Source organism: Salmo trutta, chromosome 16 (genome assembly GCF_901001165.1).
Source record: "Salmo trutta chromosome 16, fSalTru1.1, whole genome shotgun sequence".
NCBI classification, from domain to species: Eukaryota; Metazoa; Chordata; class Actinopteri; order Salmoniformes; family Salmonidae; genus Salmo; species Salmo trutta.
The window spans coordinates 4,735,245-4,758,993 of NC_042972.1; the positions used below are offsets into that span (position 1 = coordinate 4,735,245).

The window sequence follows — 23,749 nt, forward strand, 5'->3', positions numbered from 1 at the left end:
CCTCTCCCTCTCCCCCTCATCCTCTCCCTCTCCCTCTCCTCCTCCTCTCTTCTCCCTCTCCTCTTCCTCTCTTCTCCCTCTCCTCCTCTCTTCTCCCTCTCCTCCTCCTCTCCCTCTCCTCCTCCTCCTCTCCCCCTCCTCCTCCTCTTCTCCCTCTCCTCTTCCTCTCTTCTCCCTCTCCTCTTCCTCTCTTCTCCCTCTCCTCTTCCTCTCTTCTCCCTCTCCTCCTCCTCCTCTCCCTTTCCTCCTCCTCTCTTCTCCCTCTCCCCCTCCTCTCCCTCTCCTCCTCTCTTCTCCCCCTCCTCCTCCTCCTCCTCTCTTCTCCCTCTCCCTCTCCTCCTCCTCCTCCTCCTCCTCTCTTCTCCCTCTCTTCCTCTCTTCTCCCTCTCTTCCTCTCTTCTCCTCCTCCTCCTCTCTTCTCCCTCTCTTCCTCTCTTCTCCCCCTCCTCCTCTCTTCTCCCTCTCCTCCTCTCCCTCTCCTCCTCCTCCTCCTCCTCTCTTCTCCCTCTCCTCTTCCTCTCTTCTCCCTCCTCTTCCTCTCTTCTCCCCCTCCTCTCCCTCTCCTCCACTCTTCTCCCCCTCCTCCTCCTCCTCTCTTCTCCCTCTCCTCCTCCTCTCTTCTCCCTCTAGTTTAATTTTATATCGGGGCCATTACGCTACAGTTAGCTGTCTGTAAGGCCAGGTCACCATGGAAACAAAACAAGTGTTCGGCAGAAAATATCATGCCAATTTAAGGGCTGGCTCCCTCCTCCCTCTCCCTCATTTATTCTGAAGGCACAAACTACAATAAATCATTGTCTTCTTGACGTGGCGTTGTCTCACAGCTTTGCCAAACCTCTACATACAGTACTTCACTAACCGTTAAAGTGACCAGTCCACAGGTTGGACATACTGTTGTCATAGTGACCAGTCCACAGGTTGGACATACTGTTGTCATAGTGACCAGACCACAGGTTGGACATACTGTTGTCATAGTGACCAGACCACAGGTTGGACATACTGTTGTCATAGTGACCAGTCCACAGGTTGGACATACTGTTGTCATAGTGACCAGACCACAGGTTGGACATACTGTTGTCATAGTGACCAGACCACAGGTTGGACATACTGTTGTCATAGTGACCAGACCACAGGTTGGACATACTGTTGTCATAGTGACCAGTCCACAGGTTGGACATGCTGTTGTCATAGTGACCAGTCCACAGGTTGGACATGCTGTTGTCATAGTGACCAGTCCACAGGCTGGACATACTGTTGTCATAGTGACCAGTCCACAGGCTGGACATACTGTTGTCATAGTGACCAGACCACAGGTTGGACATACTGTTGTCATAGTGACCAGTCCACAGGTTGGACATACTGTTGTCATAGTGACCAGTCCACAGGTTGGACATGCTGTTGACTGTTGTCATAGTGACCAGACCACAGGTTGGACATACTGTTGTCATAGTGACCAGTCCACAGGTTGGACATGCTGTTGACTGTTGTCATAGTGACCAGGTCTCTCTTATAAAACAGATTTAATTTCAATCAGAAATAATGTATTTCTGTCTCATTGTCTCTCTTTCTCATCTCTCTCTGTCTCTCTCTGTCTCTCTCTGTATCTGTCTCTCTCTGTATCTGTCTCTCTCTGTCTCTGTCTGTCTCTGTCTCTGTCTGTCTCTCTCTGTCTCTGTCTGTCTCTCTCTGTCTCTGTCTCTCTCTGTCTCTGTCTCTCTCTGTCTCTCTCTGTCTCTCTCTGTCTCTCTCTGTCTCTCTCTGTCTCTCTCTGTCTCTCTGTCTCTCTCTGTCTCTCTGTCTCTCTCTCTGTCTCTCTCTCTGTCTCTCTCTCTGTCTCTCTGTCTCTCTCTCTCTCTCTCTTCTTAACCTCCACACATTCAGGTTAAATGACAACATGAAGACAGTTGTTCTACAGACTGTTTTAAAAGCTAAATGAACATCCGAGCAGAGAGTGGTATCCAAGAATAACAATGAGTGCTGCTAAAGATTTCTGGGAGTCCTCTAAAGAGTTAAAACATAGTTTTATCTGTGAGAGGGAAAGAGTTAAAAGGTAGTTTTATCTGTGAGAGGGAAAGAGTTAAAAGGTAGTTTTATCTGTGAGAGGGAAAGAGTTAAAACGTAGTTTTATCTGTGAGTCCTCTAAAGAGTTAAAACGTAGTTTTATCTGTGAGTCCTCTAAAGAGTTAAAAGGTAGTTTTAGAGTTCTGGAAGGGAAGTTACGAGAAGTGGTGGGCAGAACCACATCTGACTGGAGAGAGAGAGCTTTATTCAAACCAGATGATACACTACACACACACACACACACACACACACACACACTACACACAGTACACTACACACACACTACACACACACACACACACTACACACACACACACTACACACACACTACACACAGTACACTACACACAGTACACTACACACACACTACACACACACTACACTACACTACACACACACACTACACACACACACACACAGCCAACGTACATATACACACACACACACTACACACACACTACACTACACACACACTACGTGCACACTACACTACACACACACTACACACACTACACTACACACTACACTACACACACACTACACACACACCACACACTACACACACACTACACACACACTACACTACAGACACACTACACACACACACTACACACACACTACACACACACTACACTACACACACACATACACTACACTACACACACACTACACACACTATGCGCACACTACACTACACACACACTACACACACTACACACACACTACACACACTACACACTACACTACACACACACTACACACACACCACACACTACACACACACTACACTACACACACACTACACACACACTACACTACACACACACACTACACTACACACACACACATACATACACTACACTACACTACACTACACACTACACTACACTACACACACACACACACCTACACACACACACTACACTACACTACACTACATACACACACACACACAATACACACTACATACATACATACACACACACACACACACACACACACACACACACACACACACACACACACACACACACACACAGCCCATGTAAATATACACAGAGTCACATGGCTGCTAGTGTAAAGCAGGTCTGGAAAACATCAGGAGAAATCTTGTAAACTCTCCGTCGCTCCTGTTTCTGGGTTGCTACGGGAGACGGGACTAGTTTATCAAAAGTTCTGACGGGCTCTCGCTGTTGTGTAGTAAATCCGTGTTCGTGTTTAAACTCTCTGGGCTCTTAAAGCCCGCACCACACACTCCCATAATTCTCAGAGCCAGAGTTATTAGTGAGCGACTTTGTCTCAACAGAGAGATTTTTTATTTGTTTTATTTTTTATTTTACCTTTAGTAAACTAGGCAAGTCAGTTAAGAACAAATTCTTATTTACAATGACGGCCTACCGGGAAACAGTGGGTTAACTGCCTTGTTCAGGGGCAGAATGACAGATTTTTACCTTGTCAGCTCAGGGATTCTAACACTGTCTGCTATAGTGGAACCAGACCCTAGCCTTGTCCCCCAGACTACAGACCCCCCCTAGCCTTGTCCCCCAGACTACAGACCCCCCCTAGCCTTGTCCCCCAGACTACAGAACCCCCCTAGCCTTGTCCCCCAGACTACAGACCCCCCCTAGCCTTGTCCCCCAGACTACAGACCCCTCCTAGCCTTGTCCCCCAGACTACAGACCCCCCCTAGCCTTGTCCCCCAGACTACAGACCCCCCTAGCCTTGTCCCCCAGACTACAGACCCCCTCCTAGCCTTGTCCCCCCAGACTACAGACCCCCCTAGCCTTGTCCCCCAGACTACAGAACCCCCCTAGCCTTGTCCCCCAGACTACAGACCCCCCCTAGCCTTGTCCCCCAGACTACAGACCCCTCCTAGCCTTGTCCCCCAGACTACAGACCCCTCCTAGCCTTGTCCCCCAGACTACAGAACCCCCCTAGCCTTGTCCCCCAGACTACAGAACCCCCCTAGCCTTGTCCCCCAGACTACAGACCCCCCCTAGCCTTGTCCCCCCAGACTACAGACCCCTCCTAGCCTTGTCCCCCCAGACTACAGACCCCTACTAGCCTTGTCCCCCAGACCCCACCTAGCCTTGTCCCCCCAGACTACAGAACCCCCCTAGCCTTGTCCCCCAGACTACAGAACCCCCCTAGCCTTGTCCCCCAGACTACAGAACCCCCCTAGCCTTGTCCCCCAGACTACAGAACCCCCCTAGCCTTGTCCCCCAGACTACAGAACCCCCCTAGCCTTGTCCCCCAGACTACAGACCCCCCCTAGCCTTGTCCCCCAGACTACAGACCCCCCCTAGCCTTGTCCCCCAGACTACAGACCCCCCCTAGCCTTGTCCCCCAGACTACAGAACCCCCCTAGCCTTGTCCCCCAGACTACAGCACCCCCCTAGCCTTGTCCCCCAGACTACAGAACCCCCCTAGCCTTGTCCCCCAGACTACAGCACCCCCCTAGCCTTGTCCCCCAGACTACAGAACCCCCCCTAGCCTTGTCCCCCAGACTACAGAACCCCCCCCTAGCCTTGTCCCCCAGACTACAGAACCCCCCTAGCCTTGTCCCCCAGACTACAGAACCCCCCTAGCCTTGTCCCCCAGACTACAGCACCCCCCTAGCCTTGTCCCCCAGACTACAGAACCCCCCTAGCCTTGTCCCCCAGACTACAGAACCCCCCTAGCCTTGTCCCCCAGACTACAGCACCCCCCTAGCCTTGTCCCCCAGACTACAGAACCCCCCTAGCCTTGTCCCCCAGACTACAGCACCCCCCTAGCCTATCATGGTGGTGGTGATGATGATGTTGTTTTTGTTGTTTAGGGGTTTGATGATAGTTATTGTTATTGACCCTGTTGTTTTTGTTTACACCCTAGGTCCTGGACAGCTATGAGAAGGATGGTTTCAACTTCCTGTCCAAGGTGTTTAACTCCTCCCACTCCTTCCTGGAGGACCTGACTGGTTTGACTCAGCTACACCAGGAGACACAGAACGCAGAGGTACGCACACCTCACCGCACACCTCACCGCACACCTCACCGCACACCTCACCGCACACCTCACCGCACACCTCACCGCACACCTCACCGCACACCTCACCGCACACCTCACCGCACACCTCACCGCACACCTCACCGCACACCTCACCGCACAACTCACCGCACACCTCACCGCACACCTCACCGCACACCTCACCGCACACCTCACCGCACACCTCACCGCACACCTCACCGCACACCTCACCGCACACCTCACCGCACACCTCACACCACACCTCACACCACACCTCACACCACACCTCACCCCTCACTGCACACCTCACTGCACACCTCACTGCACACCTCACTGCACACCTCACTGCACACCTCACTGCACACCTCACCGCACACCTCACACCTCACCGCACACCTCACCGCACACCGCACACCTCACCGCACACCGCACACCTCACCGCACACCTCACCGCACACCTCACCGCACACCTCACCGCACACCTCACCGCACACCTCACCTCACACCTCACCGCACACCTCACTGCACACCTCACACCTCACCGCACACCTCACCGCACACCTCACCGCACACCTCACCGCACACCTCACACCTCACCGCACACCTCACCGCACACCTCACCGCACACCTCACACCTCACCGCACACCTCACCGCACACCTCACTGCACACCTCACCGCACACCTCACTGCACACCTCACTGCACACCTCACCGCACACATCACCGCACATCTCACCGCACACCTCACCGCACACCTCACACCTCACAGCACACCTCACAGCACACCTCACACCTCACCTCACACCTCACTGCACACCTCACTGCACACCTCAACGCACACCGCACTGCATGCACAAACACACACTAAAACAGATGTAAACACACACACACCAAATATAACAGGTGTAGTAGACATTACAGTGAAATGCTGAATACAACAGGTGTAGTAGACCTTACAGTGAAATGCTGAATACAACAGGTGTAGTAGACCTCACAGTGAAATGCTGAATACAACAGGTGTAGTAGACCTCACAGTGAAATGCTGAATACAACAGGTGTAGTAGACCTCACAGTGAAATGCTGAATACAACAGGTGTAGTAGACCTCACAGTGAAATGCTGAATACAACAGGTGTAGTAGACCTCACAGTGAAATGCTGAATACAACAGGTGTAGTAGACCTTACAGTGAAATGCTGAATACAACAGGTGTAGTAGACCTCACAGTGAAATGCTGAATACAACAGGTGTAGTAGACCTTACAGTGAAATGCTGAATACAACAGGTGTAGTAGACCTCACAGTGAAATGCTGAATACAACAGGTGTAGTAGACCTCACAGTGAAATGCTGAATACAACAGGTGTAGTAGACCTTACAGTGAAATGCTGAATACAACAGGTGTAGTAGACCTTACAGTGAAATGCTGAATACAACAGGTGTAGTAGACCTTACAGTGAAATGCTGAATACAACAGGTGTAGTAGACCTCACAGTGAAATGCTGAATACAACAGGTGTAGTAGACCTCACAGTGAAATGCTGAATACAACAGGTGTAGTAGACCTCACAGTGAAATGCTGAATACAACAGGTGTAGTAGACCTTACAGAGAAATGCTGAATACAACAGGTGTAGTAGACCTCACAGTGAAATGCTGAATACAACAGGTGTAGTAGACCTTACAGTGAAATGCTGAATACAACAGGTGTAGTAGACCTCACAGTGAAATGCTGAATACAACAGGTGTAGTAGACCTTACAGTGAAATGCTGAATACAACAGGTGTAGTAGACCTTACAGTGAAATGCTGAATACAACAGGTGTAGTAGACCTTACAGAGAAATGCTGAATACAACAGGTGTAGTAGACCTCACAGTGAAATGCTGAATACAACAGGTGTAGTAGACCTTACAGTGAAATGCTGAATACAACAGGTGTAGTAGACCTCACAGTGAAATGCTGAATACAACAGGTGTAGTAGACCTCACAGTGAAATGCTGAATACAACAGGTGTAGTAGACCTCACAGTGAAATGCTGAAGACAACAGGTGTAGTAGACCTCACAGTGAAATGCTGAATACAACAGGTGTAGTAGACCTTACAGTGAAATGCTGAATACAACAGGTGTAGTAGACCTTACAGTGAAATGCTGAATACAACAGGTGTAGTAGACCTCACAGTGAAATGCTGAATACAACAGGTGTAGTAGACCTTACAGTGAAATGCTGAATACAACAGGTGTAGTAGACCTCACAGTGAAATGCTGAATACAACAGGTGTAGTAGACCTTACAGTGAAATGCTGAATACAACAGGTGTAGTAGACCTTACAGTGAAATGCTGAATACAGGCTTTAACCAACAACGCAGTTTTAAGAAGAAAAAAAAAGAAAAAAGGTAAGAGATAAGAATAACAAATAATTAAAGAGCAGCAGTAAATAACAACAGTGGGTCTATATACAGGGTGTTACGGTACAGAGTCAATGTGGAGGCTATATACAGGGTGTTACGGTACAGAGTCAATGTGGAGTCTATATACAGGGGGTATTACGGTACAGAGTCAATGTGGAGGCTATATACAGGGTATTACGGTACAGAGTCAATGTGGAGGCTATATACAGGGGGTACCGGTACAGAGTCAATGTGGAGGCTATATACAGGGGGTACCGGTACAGAGTCAATGTGGAGACTATATACAGGGGGTAGCGGTACAGAGTCAATGTGGAGGCTATATACAGGGTGTACCGGTACAGAGTCAATGTGGAGGCTATATACAGGGTGTTACGGTACAGAGTCAATGTGGAGGCTATATACAGGGGGTACACCGGTACAGAGTCAATGTGGAGGCTATATACAGGGTGTTACGGTACAGAGTCAATGTGGAGGCTATATACAGGGTGTTACGGTACAGAGTCAATGTGGAGGCTATATACAGGGTGTTACGGTACAGAGTCAATGGGGAGGCTATATACAGGGTGTTACGGTACAGAGTCAATGTGGAGGCTATATACAGGGGGTACCGGTACAGAGTCAGTGTGGAGGCTATATACAGGGTACACCGGTACAGAGTCAATGTGGAGGCTATATACAGGGGGTACCGGTACAGAGTCAATGTGGAGGCTATATACAGGGTACACCGGTACAGAGTCAATATGGAGGCTATATACAGGGTATTACGGTACAGAGTCAATGTGGAGGCTATATACAGGGTGTACCGGTATAGAGTCAATATGGAGGCTATATACAGGGGGTACCGGTACAGAGTCAATGTGGAGACTATATTTATTTTATTTTTTATTTATTTCACCTTTATTTAACCAGGTAGGCAAGTTGAGAACAAGTTCTCATTTACAATTGCGACCTGGCCAAGATAAAGCAAAGCAGTTTGACAACATACAAAAACACAGAGTTACACATGGAGTAAAACAACATACAATCAATGATGCAGTAGAAAAAAATAAGTCTATATACAATGTGAGCAAATGATGTGAGATAAGGGAGGTAAAGGCAAAAAATGCCATGGTGGCAAAGTAAATAAAGTATAGCAAGAAAAACACTGGAATGGTAGATTTGTAGTTTGAAGAAAGTTAAAAGTTAAAATATAAATAATATGGTGCAAAGGAGCAAAATAAATAAAATAAATAAATACAGTAGGGGAAGAGGTAGTAGTTTGGGCTAAATTATAGATGGGCTATGTACAGGTGCAGAGATCTGTGAGCTGCTCTGACAGCTGGTGCTTAAAGCTAGTAAGGGAGATAAGTGTTTCCAGTTTTAGAGATTTTTGTAGTTCGTTCCAGTCATTGGCAGCTGAGAACTGGAAGGAGAGACGACCAAAGGAGGAGTTGGCTTTAGGGGTAACCAGAGAGATATACCTGCTGGAGTGCGTGCTACAGGTGGGTGCTGCTATGGTGACCAGTGAGCGGAGATAAGGGGGGACTTTACCTAGCAGGGTCTTGTAGATGACCTGGAGCCAATGTGTTTGGCGACGATTATGAAGTGAAGGCCAGCCAACGAGAGCATACAGGTCGCAGTGGTGGGTTGTATATGGGGCTTTGGTGACAAAACGGATGGCACTGTGATAGACTGCATCCAGCTTGTTGAGTAGGGTATTGGAGGCTATTTTGTAAATGACATCGCCGAAGTCGAGGATTGGTAGGATGGTCAGTTTTACGAGGGTATGTTTGGCAGCATGAGTGAAGGATGCTTTGTTGCGAAATAGGAAGCCAATTCTAGATTTCACTTTGGATTGGAGATGATTGATGTGAGTCTGGAAGGAGAGTTTACAGTCTAACCAGACACCTAGGTATTTGTAGTTGTCCACAAATTCTAAGTTAGAACCGTCCAGAGAAGTTATGCTGGATGGGCGGGCAGGTGCAGGCAGCGATCGGTTGAAGAGCATGCATTTAGTTTTACTTGTGTTTAGGAGCAGTTGGAGACCACGGAAGGAGAGTTGAATGGAATTGAAGCTCGTCTGGAGGGTTGTTAACACAGTGTCCAAAGAAGGGCCAGAAGTATACAGAATGGTGTCGTCTGCGTAGAGGTGGATCAGAGATTCACCAGCAGCAAGAGCGACATCATTTATGTATACAGAGAAAAGAGTTGGCCCAAGAATTGAACCCTGCGGTACCCCCATAGAGACTGCCAGAGGTCCAGACAGTAGGCCCTCCGATTTGACACACTGAACTCTGTCAGATAAGTAGTTGGTGAACCAGGCGACGCAATCGTTTGAGAAACCAAGGCAACTAAGTCTACCAATGAGGATGTGGTGATTAACAGAGTCAAAAGCTTTGGCCAGGTCAATGAATACGGCAGCACAGTATTGTTTCTTATCGATGGCGGTTACGATGTCGTTTAGGACCTTGAGCGTGGCTGAGGTGCACCCATGACCAGCTCTGAAACCAGATTGCATAGCGGAGAGGGTGCGGTGGGATTCGAAATAGTCGGTAATCTGTTTGTTGACTTGGCTTTCGAAGACCTTAGAAAGGCAGGGTAGGATGGATATAGGTCTGTAGCAATTTGGGTCAAGAGTGTCACCTCCTTTGAAGAGGGGGATGACAGCAGCTGCTTTCCAATCTATGGGAATCTCAGACGACACGAAAGAGAGGTTGAACAGGCTAGTAATAGGGGTTGCAATAATTTCGGCAGATAATTTTAGAAAGAAAGGGTCCAGATTGTCAAGCCCAGCTGATTTGTAGGGGTCCAGATTTTGCAGCTCTTTCAGAACATCAGCTGAATGGATTTGGGAGAAGGAGAAATGGGGGAGGCTTGGGCGAGTAGCTGTGGGGGGTGCAGTGCTGTTGAATGCAGTAGGGGTAGTTAGGTGGAAAGCATGGCCAGCCGTAGAAAAATGCTTATTGAAATTCTCAATTATAGTGGGCTTATCGGTGGTGACAGAGTTTCCTATCCTCAGTGCAGTGGGCAGCTGGGAGGAGGTGTTCTTATTCTCCATGGACTTTACAATGTCCCAGAACTTTTTAGAGTTGGAGTTGCACGAAGCAAATTTCTGTTTGAAAAAGCTAGCCTTGGCGTTTCTAACTGCCTGTGTGTATTGGTTTCTAACTTCCCTAAAAAGTTGCATATCGCGGGGGCAGTTCGATGCTAATGCAGAACGCCACAGGATATTTTTGTGTTGGTTAAGGGCAGTCAGGTCTGGGGAGAACCAAGGGCTATATCTGTTCCTGGTTCTAAATTTCTTGAAAGGGGCATGCTTATTTAAGATGGAGAGGAAGGCATTTTAAAAAAATAACCAGGCATCGTCTACTGACGGGATGAGGTCAATATCCTTCCAGGATACCAGGGCCAGGTCGATTAGAAAGGCTTGCTCGTTGAAATGTTTCAGGGAGCGTTTGACAGTGATGAGTGGAGGTCGTTTGACCGCTGACCCATTACGGGTGCAGGCAATGAGGCAGTGATCGCTGAGATCTTGGTTGAAAACAGCAGAGGTGTAATTAGATGGCACATTGGTTAGGATGATATCTATGAGGGTGCCAGTGTTTGCGGCTTTGGGATTGTACCTGGTGGGTTCATTAATATATATATACAGGGGGTACCGGTTAATTGAGGTAATATGTAGGTAGAGTTATTAAAGTGACTTTCTACATCTCTCCTCTCTCTTCTGTCTACTCTCTCGCTCTCTGTCTCTTCTGTCTTCTCTCTCTTTCCTCTCTCGCTCTCTGTCTCTTCTCTCTCTCCTCTGTCTCCTCTCTCTTCTCTCTCTCTCCTCTCTTTCTCTCTCCTCTGTCTCTCCTCTGTCTCTCTCCTCTATGTCTCTCTCCTCTCTCTGTCTCTCTATAATTTAATTCAAGGGGTTTTCTTGGCATGGGAAACATATGTTAACATTGCCAAAGCAAGTGAAATAAATAATATACAAAAGTGAAATAAACAATATAAAATGTACAGTAAACATTACACTCACAGAAGTTCCAAAAGAATAAAGACATTACAAATGTCACATTATGTCTATATACAGTGTTGTAACGATGTACAAATGAGAAAATAAATAAGCATAAATATGGGTTGTATTTACAATGGTGTTTGTTCTTCCCTGGTTGCCCTTTTCTTGTGGCAACAGGTCACAAATCTTGCTGCTGTAATTGCATACTGTGGTATTTCATATGGTCACACATTTGGCAGGAGGTTAGGAAGTGCAGCTCAGTTTCCACCTCATTTTGTGGGCAGTGTTGCACATAGCCTGTCTTCTCTTGAGAGCCAGGTCTGCCTACGGCGGCCTTTCTCAATAGCAAGGCTATGCTCACTGAGTCTGTAAATAGTCAAAGATTTGCTTCCTTTTAGGTGTTTGTAGAATTGAATTGCTCTTTTCTGTATCTTGATAATTAGCGGATATCGACCTAATTCTGCTCTGCATGCACTATTTGGTGTTTTACGTTGTACACAGAGGATATTTTTGCCTAATTCTGCATGCAGAGTCTCAATTTGGTGTTTGTCCCATTTTGTGAATTCTTGGTTGGTGAGCGGACCCCAGACCTCATAAACATAAAGGGCAATGGGTTCTATAACTGATTCAAGTATTTTTAGCCAGATCCTAATTTGTATGTCGAAATTTCTGTTCCTTTTGATGGCATAGAAGTCCCTTCTTGCCTTGTCTCTCAGATCGTTCACAGTTTTGTGGAAGTTACCTGTGGCGCTGGTGTTTAGGCCGAGGGATGTATCATTTTTTTGTGTGCTCAAGGGCAACAGTGTCTAGATGGAATTTGTATTTGTGGTCCTGGTAACTGGACCTTTTTTGGAACACCATTATTTTGGTCTTACTGAGATTTACTGTCAGGGCCCAGGTCTGGCAGAATCTGTGCAGAAGATCTAGGTGCTGCGGTAGGTTCTCCTTGGTTGGGGACAGAAGCACCAGATCATCAGCTAACATTTGACTTCGGATTCTAGTAGGGTGAGTCCGAGTGCTGCGGACTGTTCTAGTGCCCTCGCCAATTCATTTTCTTAGTTTGTCTGCTTGAAATGTTTAGATTTGATAGGGAAGCTGAGAGGTCAAATATACTGTTTAGGCTTTCTACTGCTAAGTTTACACCTTAACTATTACAGTGAAACATTTTATCCAGGAAATTGTCGAAGGGATTGAATTTGTTGTTGTCTAATTGTTTTTTGGTAGATTTCCACGCTACATTCATTTCTTAATATTATTCAGTTCCTTTGGCTTTGATGCCTCATGATTGACTATTGCTTTGTTCAAATAGTGTGGTTTTGCTGTGATCTGATAGGCCTGTCAGTGGACTGACTGTGAACACTCTGAGAGACTCTGGGTGGAGGTCAGGGATAAAGTAGTCTACAGTACTACTGCCAAGAGATGAGCTGTAGGTGTACCTACCATAGGAGTCCCCTCGAAGTCTACCATTGACAATGTACATTCCCAGCGTCCGACAGAGCTGCAGGAGTCGTGACCCGTTTGTGTTGGTTATGTTGTCATAGTTGTGTCTACGGGGGGGGCGTATGGGGGAAGGAATGCTGTCACCTCCAGGTTGGTGTTTGTCACCCTGTGTGCTGAGGTTCTTGTCCAGTTCTGGCATTTTGGTCGCCACAGACTAGTGGGCCTGGAATTGGTTGATCTCCTCTAGGATGGAGAAGCTGTCATCGTTAAAGTATTGATATACAGTGAGGGGAAAAAAGTATTTGATCCCCTGCTGATTTTGTACGTTTGCCCACTGACAAAGAAAACCCTTGTTGGCAATCACAGAGGTCAGACGTTTCTTGTAGTTGGCCACCAGGTTTGCACACATCTCAGGAGGGATTTTGTCCTACTCCTCTTTGCAGATCTTTTCCAAGTCATTACGGTTTCGAGGCTGACGTTTGGCAACTCAAACCTTCAGCTCCCTCCACGGATTTTCCATGGGATTAAGGTCTGGAGACTGGCTAGGCCACTCCAGGACCTTAATGTGCTTCTTCTTGAGCCACTCCTTTGTTGCCTTGGCCATATGTTTTGGGTCATTGTCATGCTGGAATACCCATCCACAACCCATTTTCAATGCCCTGGCTGAGGGAAGGAGGTTCTCACCCAAGATTTGATGGTACATGGCCCCGTCCATCGTCCCTTTGATGCAGTGAAGTTGTCCTGTCCCCTTAGCAGAAAAACACCCCCAAAGCATAATGTTTCCACCTCCATGTTTGACGGTGGGGATAATGTTCTTGAGGTCATAGGCAGCATTCCTCCTCCTCCAAACACGGTGAGTTGAGTTGATGCCAAAGAGCTCCATTTTGGTCTCATCTGACCACAACACTTTCACCCAGTTGTCCTCTGAATCATTCAGATGTTCATTGGCAAACTTCAGACGGGCATGTATATGTGCTTTCTTGAGCAGGGGGACCTTGCGGGCGCTGCAGGATTTCAGTCCTTCACAGCGTAGTGTGTTACCAATTGTTTTCTTGGTGACTATGGTCCCAGCTGCCTTGAGATCATTGACAAGATCCTCCCGTGTAGTTCTGGGCTATTTCCTCACCGTTCTCATGATCATTGCAACTCCACGAGGTGAGATCTTGCATGGAGCCCCAGGCCGAGGGAGATTGACAGTTCTTTTGTGTTTCTTCCATTTGCGAATAATCGCACCAACTGTTGTCACCTTCTCACCAAGCTGCTTGGCGATGGTCTTGTAGCCCATTCCAGCCTTGTGTAGGTCTACAATATTGTCCCTGACATCCTTGGAGAGCTCTTTGGTCTTGGCCATTGTGGAGAGTTTGGAATCTGATTGATTGATTGCTTCTATGGACAGGTGTCTTTTATACAGGTAACAAACTGAGATTAGGAGCACTCCCTTTAAGAGTGTGCTCCTAATCTCAGCTCGTTACCTGTATAAAAGACACCTGGGAGCCAGAAATCTTTCTGATTTAGAGGGGGTCAAATACTTATTTCCCTCATTAAAATGCAAATCAATTTATTACATTTTTGACGTGTTTTTCTGGATTGTTTTGTTGTTATTCTGTCTCTCACTGTTAAAATAAACCTACCATTACAATGATAGACTGATCATTTCTTTGTCAGTGGGCAAATGTACAAAATCAGCAGGGGATCAAATACTTTTTTCCCTCACTGTAGGTAATGTTTCTCTGTTGAGATCATTTCCTTATTCATTTCAGATGTAAAACGTACATTTTTCTTGTAGGATGATAATGTCTGTATTTCTGATTTCAAGGAGGAAGTCTGGGTTCCTGATCTTTAGGCCAAAGGCAGATGACCTCAGACCTTGCATATTCCAGGATGAGATAGTAAAAGCTTTGTGTTCCATAGTGTCCAGTGTTATTTTTGTGTGGTTTAAGCCCCGGACCATCACAGGTGTGAGCAGAGCATGTTGGGTACAATAGTGGGGGTTGGGCCTGTTGCTCTGCTCACCGCCTGGGTGTATGTCCTGCTGTCATGTTGATGTCCTTGCCGCAGGGGCAGGGGGCATGGGGTGGACAGAAGGGTCATAGGTCTGATATGGGGGGGCCTATATAGGGTGTGGCCAGGGTTTGCTTGGGGTGGTCTTAGCTGGTTGGGGTGTGGCTGGTGATGCTGTGGTCTGGGTGTAGGTCCTCTTGTCGTGGGTTCTCTCGGTGCAGGTCCTTCAGGAGGGGGTCTTGCAGGTCTGGGAGGGTGTCTAGCTGATCTAGGTGGGGTGTCCGTTGCTCTGTTGCTCCTGTGTGAGGTGCTGTGGCTACAGTTGAGGGTGACGTCCTTCTGTGTGGAATTGGAAAGTTGGGATTGCTGCCTTGTAGAGGTGGACCTGGTCGTAAAGGCTGTTCAAGTCCAGGGTTGAGTGGTGGGCCAGGTAGACGTTAGGTTTTGAGGCACAGTCCTGGGAAATGCTTGCATTCACCCGCTGTATGGTGACAGGGTGAGAGTATCTTCGTGGTAGCAGGGTGGAGATAACCACTTGTGCGTTGTGGAAAGTGGAAGAAGCTTTTTCAATCACTCCCTTGAGTGCTGTGGCTACCATTTCCTGCTTGTCCCATTCGTGCCCGTGTGAATTATGATGTGGCTGGGGCACCCTAGTCTGTCCTCTGATAACAGCTCCAGGGCATGCCTAGTGTTTGGGCACCAGAGTTTAGCCACTTTGTGTTCTCTCTCCTCATCTCTCTCTCTCTCTCTCTCTCTCTCTCTCTCTCTCTCTCTCTTTTTCTCTCAGCTGAGTAATGACTTGTCTTGGACGAGGCTAAGATCTGCTCTGTGGGAAAATCCCATGTTCTGCTCCCGCTCATTACTCAGACTGACAGAAAGCAGATTGTTGTAACTACTATTTCAGTGTAAACATTACGTACGGGTAATGTAAAATAGGCTTAGAAAAAAATTATTCTTTGGTGTTCTATATAGAACCTTTTTGTTTTTGGACTAAAAAAGATTGTATGTATGTATGTGTGTGTGTGTGTGTGTGTGTGTGTGTGTGTGTGTGTGTGTGTATGTATGTGTATATATATGTGTATGTATGTATATATATGTATGTATGTATGTGTATATATATATATATGTATATGTGTATGTATGTGTGTATATATATATATATATATATATATGTATATGTATATATATATAATATATGTATATATATATATATAATATATGTATATGTGTGTCGTTATTATTAAAACGTAAAAAATAAGTACATTAAAACATTATATATATATTTTTTTTAATAATGGCAAATGTGGAGTTCTGACTGCTCTTCAAGAGGTGATGATGATATTAAAACCAAAATGTTCTAACATTTATTTAACAATCCCTTGAAAACGGCACGTAGTTTAGTGGTCTCCTTGCCCCCCCCTCAGCAGCCGAATCAAACGCTCTGCACTGTATTATTGATAGCGACTTTTATATGCGGTAACGCAGACCATTCCATTAAACAGATTGGGGTCACATTAAACAAATCTGATCTAACAAACTGGATATTTGTCAAATCCGTCATGATTTATGTATTGTAACATGCCCACAATGTGGTTACTTTCAGGTTTTAGAAGAAGTGACTGCTAAATGCTAACTCCCATTCGTATAAGCTGGTTAGCGTAGCTTAGCATACAGAAATCGGTGGTGGTTGTCAGTTGATTGGTGACGATAACATGAACGTGTTGGGATTGACATCCATAGAAGTATGATATTGAAGCAATAAGGCCCGAGGAGGTGTGGTATATGGCCAATATAGCACGGCTAAAGGTTGTTCTTATGCACGACACAACGCAGAGAGCCTGGACACAGCCCTTAGCCGTGGTATATTGGCCATATACCACAAACCTCCTGAGGTGCCTTATTGCCATCTGGCATCATCACCGTTTAAGGTACAGTATCTCTGACCAACAGATATCTGTTTTCCTAGTCATGTGAAGCCCATAGATTAGGGCCTAATGAATTTATTTCAATTGACTGGTTTCCTTCTATGGACTGTAAAATCTTTTAAATTGTTGCATGTTGCATTTTTATGTTTGTTCTGTATAACTAGCCTGAATATAGATTGTTTCGTGTCTTTATCGATCAGATATTTAGTTTACCGTTAAAGTAACTAGCCTGAATATAGATTGTTTCATGTCTTTATCGATCAGATAATTGTTTACTTGGTACCGCTGTTCTGTTCACATTTGTTCACTTTCGCAGTTTTCAGTATTCTAAGCCAAACTGCTATTCAGTATTTTTGTTTGCACACATGAATAACTCAACTAGCTCTGTTTCACTTCAGAATTAGACGGTCATCCATGTTTCTCAAGCGTAGAAGTTGTTCCAAACGTCAAATTTCAAATTGTTTAAAATGTTCATTTTAGGCATTAACTCCAAATGGTTAAGGGTTAGGATAGCCTTAAAACAAAAATATATATATATATATATATTTCTATCACTGGATTTGAACTTGCAACTTTTGGAATCAGAGGTTCGCCCATCCGCCATCCCCATCCACAACACCCTAGCAACGGTAACAGCGCTCACTGTTTCCCCAAGTAGCCGTTTCCAAGTCATCTCCTGACGGCTACGGGGGCGGCAGCGTAGCCTAGTGGTTAGAGCGTTGGACTAGTAACCGAAAGGTTGCAAGATCGAATCCCCGAGCTGACAAGGTACAAATCTGTCGTTCTGCCTCTGAACAAGGCTGTTCCTAGGCCGTCATTGAAAATAAGAATTTGTTCTTAACTGACTTGCCTAGTAAAATAAAGGTTAGATTAAAAATAAAAAACAATGCTCAATGGGATTGAGATCCAGGCTCTTCACAGGCCATGGCAGAACACTGATATTCCTGTCTTGCAGGAAATCACGCACGGAATGAGCAGTATGGCTGGTGGCACTGTCATGCTGGAGGGTCATGTCAGGATGAGCCTGCAGGAAGGGATGTCTTCCCTGTAACGCACAGCGTTGAGATTGCCTGCAATGATAACAAGCTCAGTCTGATGATGCTGTGACGCACCGCCCCAGACCATGATGGACCCTCCACCTCCAAATCGATCCCGCTCCAGAGTACAGGCCTCGGTGTAACGCTCATTCCTTCCACGATAAACGCGAATTATTGTAGTGGTGAGACAAAACCACAACTCGTCAGTGAAGAGCACTTTTTGCCAGTCCTGTCTGGTCCAGCGACGGTGGGTTTGTGCCCATAAGCGACGTTGTTGCTGGTGATGTCTGGTTAGGACCTGTCTTACAACAGGACCTGCCTTACAAGCCCTCAGTCCAGCCTCTCTCAGCCTATTGCGGACAGTCTGAGCACTGATGGAGGGATTGTGTGTTCCTGGTGTAACTCGGGCAGTTGTTGTTGCCACCCTGTACCTGTCCCGCAGATGTGATGTTTGGATGTACCGATCCTGTGCAGGTGTTGTTACATGTGGTCTGCTACTGCGAGGACGATCAGCTGTCTATCTCCCTGTAGCGCTGTCTTAGGCGTCTCACAGTACGGACATTGCAATTTATTGCCCTGGCCACATCTGCAGTCCTCATGCCTCCTTGCAGCATGCCTAAGGCACGTTCACGCAGATGAGCAGGGACCCTGGGCATCTTTCTTTTGGTGTTTTTCAGAGTCAGTAGAAAGGCCTCTTTAGTGTCCTAACTTTTCATAACTGTGACCTTAATTGCCTACCGTCTGTAAGCTGTTAGTGTCTTAACGACCGTTCCACAGGTGCATGTTCATTAATTGTTTATGGTTAATTGAACAAGCATGGGGAAACGGTGTTTAAACCCTTTACAATGAAGATCTGTGAAGTTATTTGGATTTTTACGAATTATCTTTGAAAGACGGAGTCCTGAAAAAAGGAAGTTTATTTATTTTGCTGAGTTTAGTAGTGTTAGTAATACTAGTAGTGGTATTGTAGTGGTAGTAATACTAGTAGTGGTAGTAATACTAGTAGTGGTAGTAATACTAGTAGTGGTATTGTAGTGGTAGTAATACTAGTAGTGGTAGTAATACTAGTAGTGGTAGTAATACTAGTAGTGGTAGTAATACTAGTAGTGTTATTGTAGGGGTAGTAGTAGTGGTAGTGATATTGTAGGGGTAGTAATACTAGTAGTGGTATTGTAGTGGTAGTAATACTAGTAGTGGTAGTAATACTAGTAGTGGTAGTAATACTAGTAGTGGTAGTAATACTAGTTGTGGTATTGTAGTGGTAGTAATACTAGTAGTGGTATTGTAGTGGTAGTAATACTAGTAGTGGTATTGTAGTGGTAGTAATACTAGGTAGTAATACTAGTAGTGGTATTGTAGTGGTAGTAATACTAGTAGTGGTAGTAATACTAGTAGTGGTATTGTAGTGGTAGTAATACTAGTAGTGGTATTGTAGTGGTAGTAATACTAGTAGTGGTAGTAATACTAGTAGTGGTAGTAATACTAGTAGTGGTATTGTAGTGGTAGTAATACTAGTAGTGGTAGTAATACTAGTAGTGGTAGTAATGCTAGTAGTGGTATTGTAGTGGTAGTAATACTAGTAGTGGTAGTAATACTAGTAGTGGTATTGTAGTGGTAGTAATACTGGTAGTGGTAGTAATACTAGTAGTGGTATTGTAGTGGTAGTAATACTAGTAGTGGTAGTAATACTAGTAGTGGTATTGTAGTGGTAGTAATGCTAGTAGTGGTAGTAATACTAGTAGTGGTATTGTAGTGGTAGTAATACTAGTAGTGGTAGTAATACTAGTAGTGGTAGTAATACTAGTAGTGGTAGTAATACTAGTAGTGGTATTGTAGTGGTAGTAATACTAGTAGTGGTAGTAATACTAGTAGTGGTAGTAATACTAGTAGTGGTATTGTAGTGGTAGTAATACTGGTAGTGGTAGTAATACTAGTAGTGGTATTGTAGTGGTAGTAATACTAGTAGTGGTAGTAATACTAGTAGTGGTATTGTAGTGGTAATAATACTAGTAGTGGTATTGTAGTGGTAGTAATACTAGTAGTGGTAGTAATACTAGTAGTGGTATTGTAGTGGTAGTAATACTAGTAGTGGTATTGTAGTGGTAGTAATACTAGTAGTGGTAGTAATACTAGTAGTGGTATTGTAGTGGTAGTAATACTAGTAGTGGTAGTAATGCTAGTAGTGGTAGTGTAGTGGTAGTAATACTAGTAGTGGTAGTAATACTAGTAGTGGTAGTGTAGTGGTAGTAATACTAGTAGTGTTATTGTAGTGGTAGTAATACTAGTAGTGGTAGTAATGCTAGGAGTGGTATTGTAGTGGTAGTAATACTGGTAGTGGTAGTAATACTAGTAGTGGTATTGTAGTGGTAGTAATACTAGTAGTGTTATTGTAGTGGTAGTAATACTAGTAGTGGTAGTAATACTAGTAGTGGTATTGTAGTGGTAGTAATACTAGTAGTGTTATTGTAGTGGTAGTAATACTAGTAGTGGTAGTAATACTAGTAGTGGTATTGTAGTGGTAGTAATACTAGTAGTGTTATTGTAGTGGTAGTAATACTAGTAGTGTTATTGTAGTGGTAGTAATACTAGTAGTGGTATTGTAGTGGTAGTAATACTAGTAGTGGTAGTAATACTAGTAGTGGTAGTAATACTAGTAGTGGTATTGTAGTGGTAGTAATACTAGTAGTGGTAGTAATACTAGTAGTGGTAGTGTAGTGGTAGTAATACTAGGGGTGGTATTGTAGTGGTAGTAATACTAGTAGTGGTAGTAATACTAGTAGTGGTAGTAATACTAGTAGTGGTAGTAATACTAGTAGTGGTATTGTAGTGGTAGTAATACTAGTAGTGGTAGTAATACTAGTAGTGGTATTGTAGTGGTAGTAATACTAGTAGTGGTATTGTAGTGGTATTGCAGGGGTAGTAATACTAGTAGTGGTAGTGTAGTGGTAGTAATACTAGTAGTGGTATTGTAGTGGTAGTAATACTAGTAGTGGTATTGTAGTGGTAGTAATACTAGTAGTGGTATTGTAGTGGTAGTAATACTAGTAGTGGTAGTAATACTAGTAGTGGTAGTAATACTAGTAGTGGTAGTAATACTAGTAGTGGTATTGTAGTGGTAGTAATACTAGTAGTGGTAGTAATACTAGTAGTGGTATTGTAGTGGTAGTAATACTAGTAGTGGTATTGTAGTGGTATTGCAGGGTAGTAATACTAGTAGTGGTAGTAATACTAGTAGTGGTATTGTAGTGGTATTGCAGGGGTAGTAATACTGGTAGTGGTAGTAATACTAGTAGTGGTATTGTAGTGGTAGTAATACTAGTAGTGGTAGTAATACTAGTAGTGGTATTGTAGTGGTAGTAATACTAGTAGTGTTATTGTAGTGGTAGTAATACTAGTATTGTTATTGTAGTGGTAGTAATACTAGTAGTGGTAGTAATACTAGTAGTGGTATTGTAGTGGTAGTAATACTAGTAGTGGTAGTAATGCTAGTAGTGTTATTGTAGTGGTAGTAATACTAGTAGTGGTATTGTAGTGGTAGTAATACTAGTAGTGGTAGTAATACTAGTAGTGGTAGTAATACTAGTAGTGGTAGTAATACTAGTAGTGGTATTGTAGTGGTAGTAATACTAGTAGTGGTAGTAATACTAGTAGTGGTAGTAATGCTAGTAGTGTTATTGTAGTGGTAGTAATACTAGTAGTGGTATTGTAGGGGTAGTAATACTAGTAGTGGTATTGTAGTGGTAGTAATACTAGTAGTGGTATTGTAGTGGTAGTAATACTAGTAGTGGTATTGTAGGGGTAGTAATACTAGTAGTGGTAGTAATACTAGTAGTGGTAGTAATACTAGTAGTGGTATTGTAGTGGTAGTAATTCTAGTAGTGGTATTGTAGTGGTAGTAATACTAGTAGTGGTATTGTAGTGGTAGTAATACTAGTAGTGGTATTGTAGTGGTAGTAATACTAGTGGTGTTATTGTAGTGGTAGTAATACTAGTAGTGGTAGTAATGCTAGTAGTGGTATTGTAGTGGTAGTAATACTAGTAGTGGTAGTAATACTAGTAGTGTTATTGTAGTGGTAGTAATACTAGTAGTGGTAGTAATACTAGTAGTGGTATTGTAGTGGTAGTAATACTAGTAGTGGTATTGTAGTGGTAGTAATACTAGTAGTGGTAGTGTAGTGGTAGTAATACTAGTAGTGGTATTGTAGTGGTAGTAATACTAGTAGTGGTATTGTAGTGGTAGTAATACTAGTAGTGGTAGTAATACTAGTAGTGGTAGTAATGCTAGTAGTGGTATTGTAGTGGTAGTAATACTAGTAGTGGTAGTAATACTAGTAGTGGTAGTAATACTAGTAGTGGTATTGTAGTGGTAGTAATACTAGTAGTGGTAGTAATACTAGTAGTGGTAGTAATGCTAGTAGTGGTATTGTAGTGGTAGTAATACTAGTAGTGGTAGTAATACTAGTAGTGGTAGTAATACTAGTAGTGGTATTGTAGTGGTAGTAATACTAGTAGTGGTAGTAATACTAGTAGTGGTAGTAATACTAGGAGTGTTATTGTAGTGGTAGTAATACTAGTAGTGGTAGTAATACTAGTAGTGGTAGTAATACTAGTAGTGGTAGTAATACTAGTAGTGGTAGTAATGCTAGTAGTGGTATTGTAGTGGTAGTAATACTAGTAGTGGTAGTAATACTAGTAGTGGTAGTAATACTAGTAGTGGTAGTAATACTAGTAGTGGTAGTAATACTAGTAGTGGTATTGTAGTGGTAGTAATACTAGTAGTGGTAGTAATACTAGTAGTGGTAGTAATACTAGTAGTGTTATTGTAGTGGTAGTAATACTAGTAGTGGTAGTAATACTAGTAGTGTTATTGTAGGGGTAGTAATACTAGTAGTGGTATTGTAGGGGTAGTAATACTAGTAGTGGTATTGTAGTGGTAGTAATACTAGTAGTGGTATTGTAGTGGTAGTAATACTAGTAGTGGTAGTAATACTAGTAGTGGTATTGTAGTGGTAGTAATACTAGTAGTGTTATTGTAGTGGTAGTAATACTAGTAGTGGTATTGTAGTGGTAGTAATACTAGTAGTGGTAGTAATACTAGTAGTGGTATTGTAGGGGTAGTAATACTAGTAGTGGTAGTAATACTAGTAGTGGTATTGTAGTGGTAGTAATACTAGTAGTGGTATTGTAGTGGTAGTAATACTAGTAGTGGTATTGTAGTGGTAGTAATACTAGTAGTGGTTAGTATACTAGTAGTGGTAGTAATAACTAGTAGTGGTATTGTAGTGGTAGCAATACTAGTAGTGGTAGTAATACTAGTATTGGTATTGTAGGGTAGTAATACTAGTAGTGGTATTGTAGTTGTAGTAATACTAGTAGTGGTAGTGTAGTGGTAGTAATACTAGTAGTGGTATTGTAGTGTATAATACTAGTAGTGGTAGTAATTACTTAGTAGTGGTATTGTAGTGGTAGTAATACTAGGTAGTGGTATTGTAGTGGTAGTAATACTAGTAGTGGTATTGTAGTTGGTAGTAATACTAGTAGTGGTATAATACTAGTAGTGGTATTGTAGTGGTAGTAATACTAGTAGTGGTGTAATACTAGTAGTGGTAGTATACTAGTAGTGGTATTGTAGTGGTAGTAATACTAGTAGTGGTAGTAAGTACTAGTAGTGGTAGTAATTCTAGTAGTGGTATTGTAGTGGTATAATACTAGTAGGGGTATTGGTAGTATTGTAGTGGTAGTAATACTAGTAGTGGTATTGTAGTGGTAGTAATACTAGTAGTGTTATTGTAGTTGTAGTAATACTAGTAGTGGTATTGTAGTGGTAGTAATACTAGTAGTGGTAGTAATACTAGTAGTGGTAGTAATACTAGTAGTGGTAGTAATACTAGT

The 23,749-nt window shown here is 43.9% G+C and overlaps 1 protein-coding gene across 5 annotated transcripts in view; it reads left to right on the top strand.

Annotated features, from left to right (window-relative positions):
* The window catches only part of atg7 (ATG7 autophagy related 7 homolog (S. cerevisiae)), a 111,315-nt gene that overhangs the window by 57,413 nt on the left and 30,153 nt on the right, over window positions 1-23,749 (top strand). For all 5 annotated transcript variants that reach the window (XR_003867022.1, XM_029692821.1, XM_029692819.1 and 2 more), the window contains exon 18: window positions 4,933-5,055. Coding sequence is in view for 4 of the 5 variants with exons in the window: in XM_029692821.1 (XP_029548681.1) it covers window positions 4,933-5,055 (123 nt within the window). In the remaining variant the exon portion in view is untranslated. The remainder of the gene's footprint in view (window positions 1-4,932; window positions 5,056-23,749) is intronic.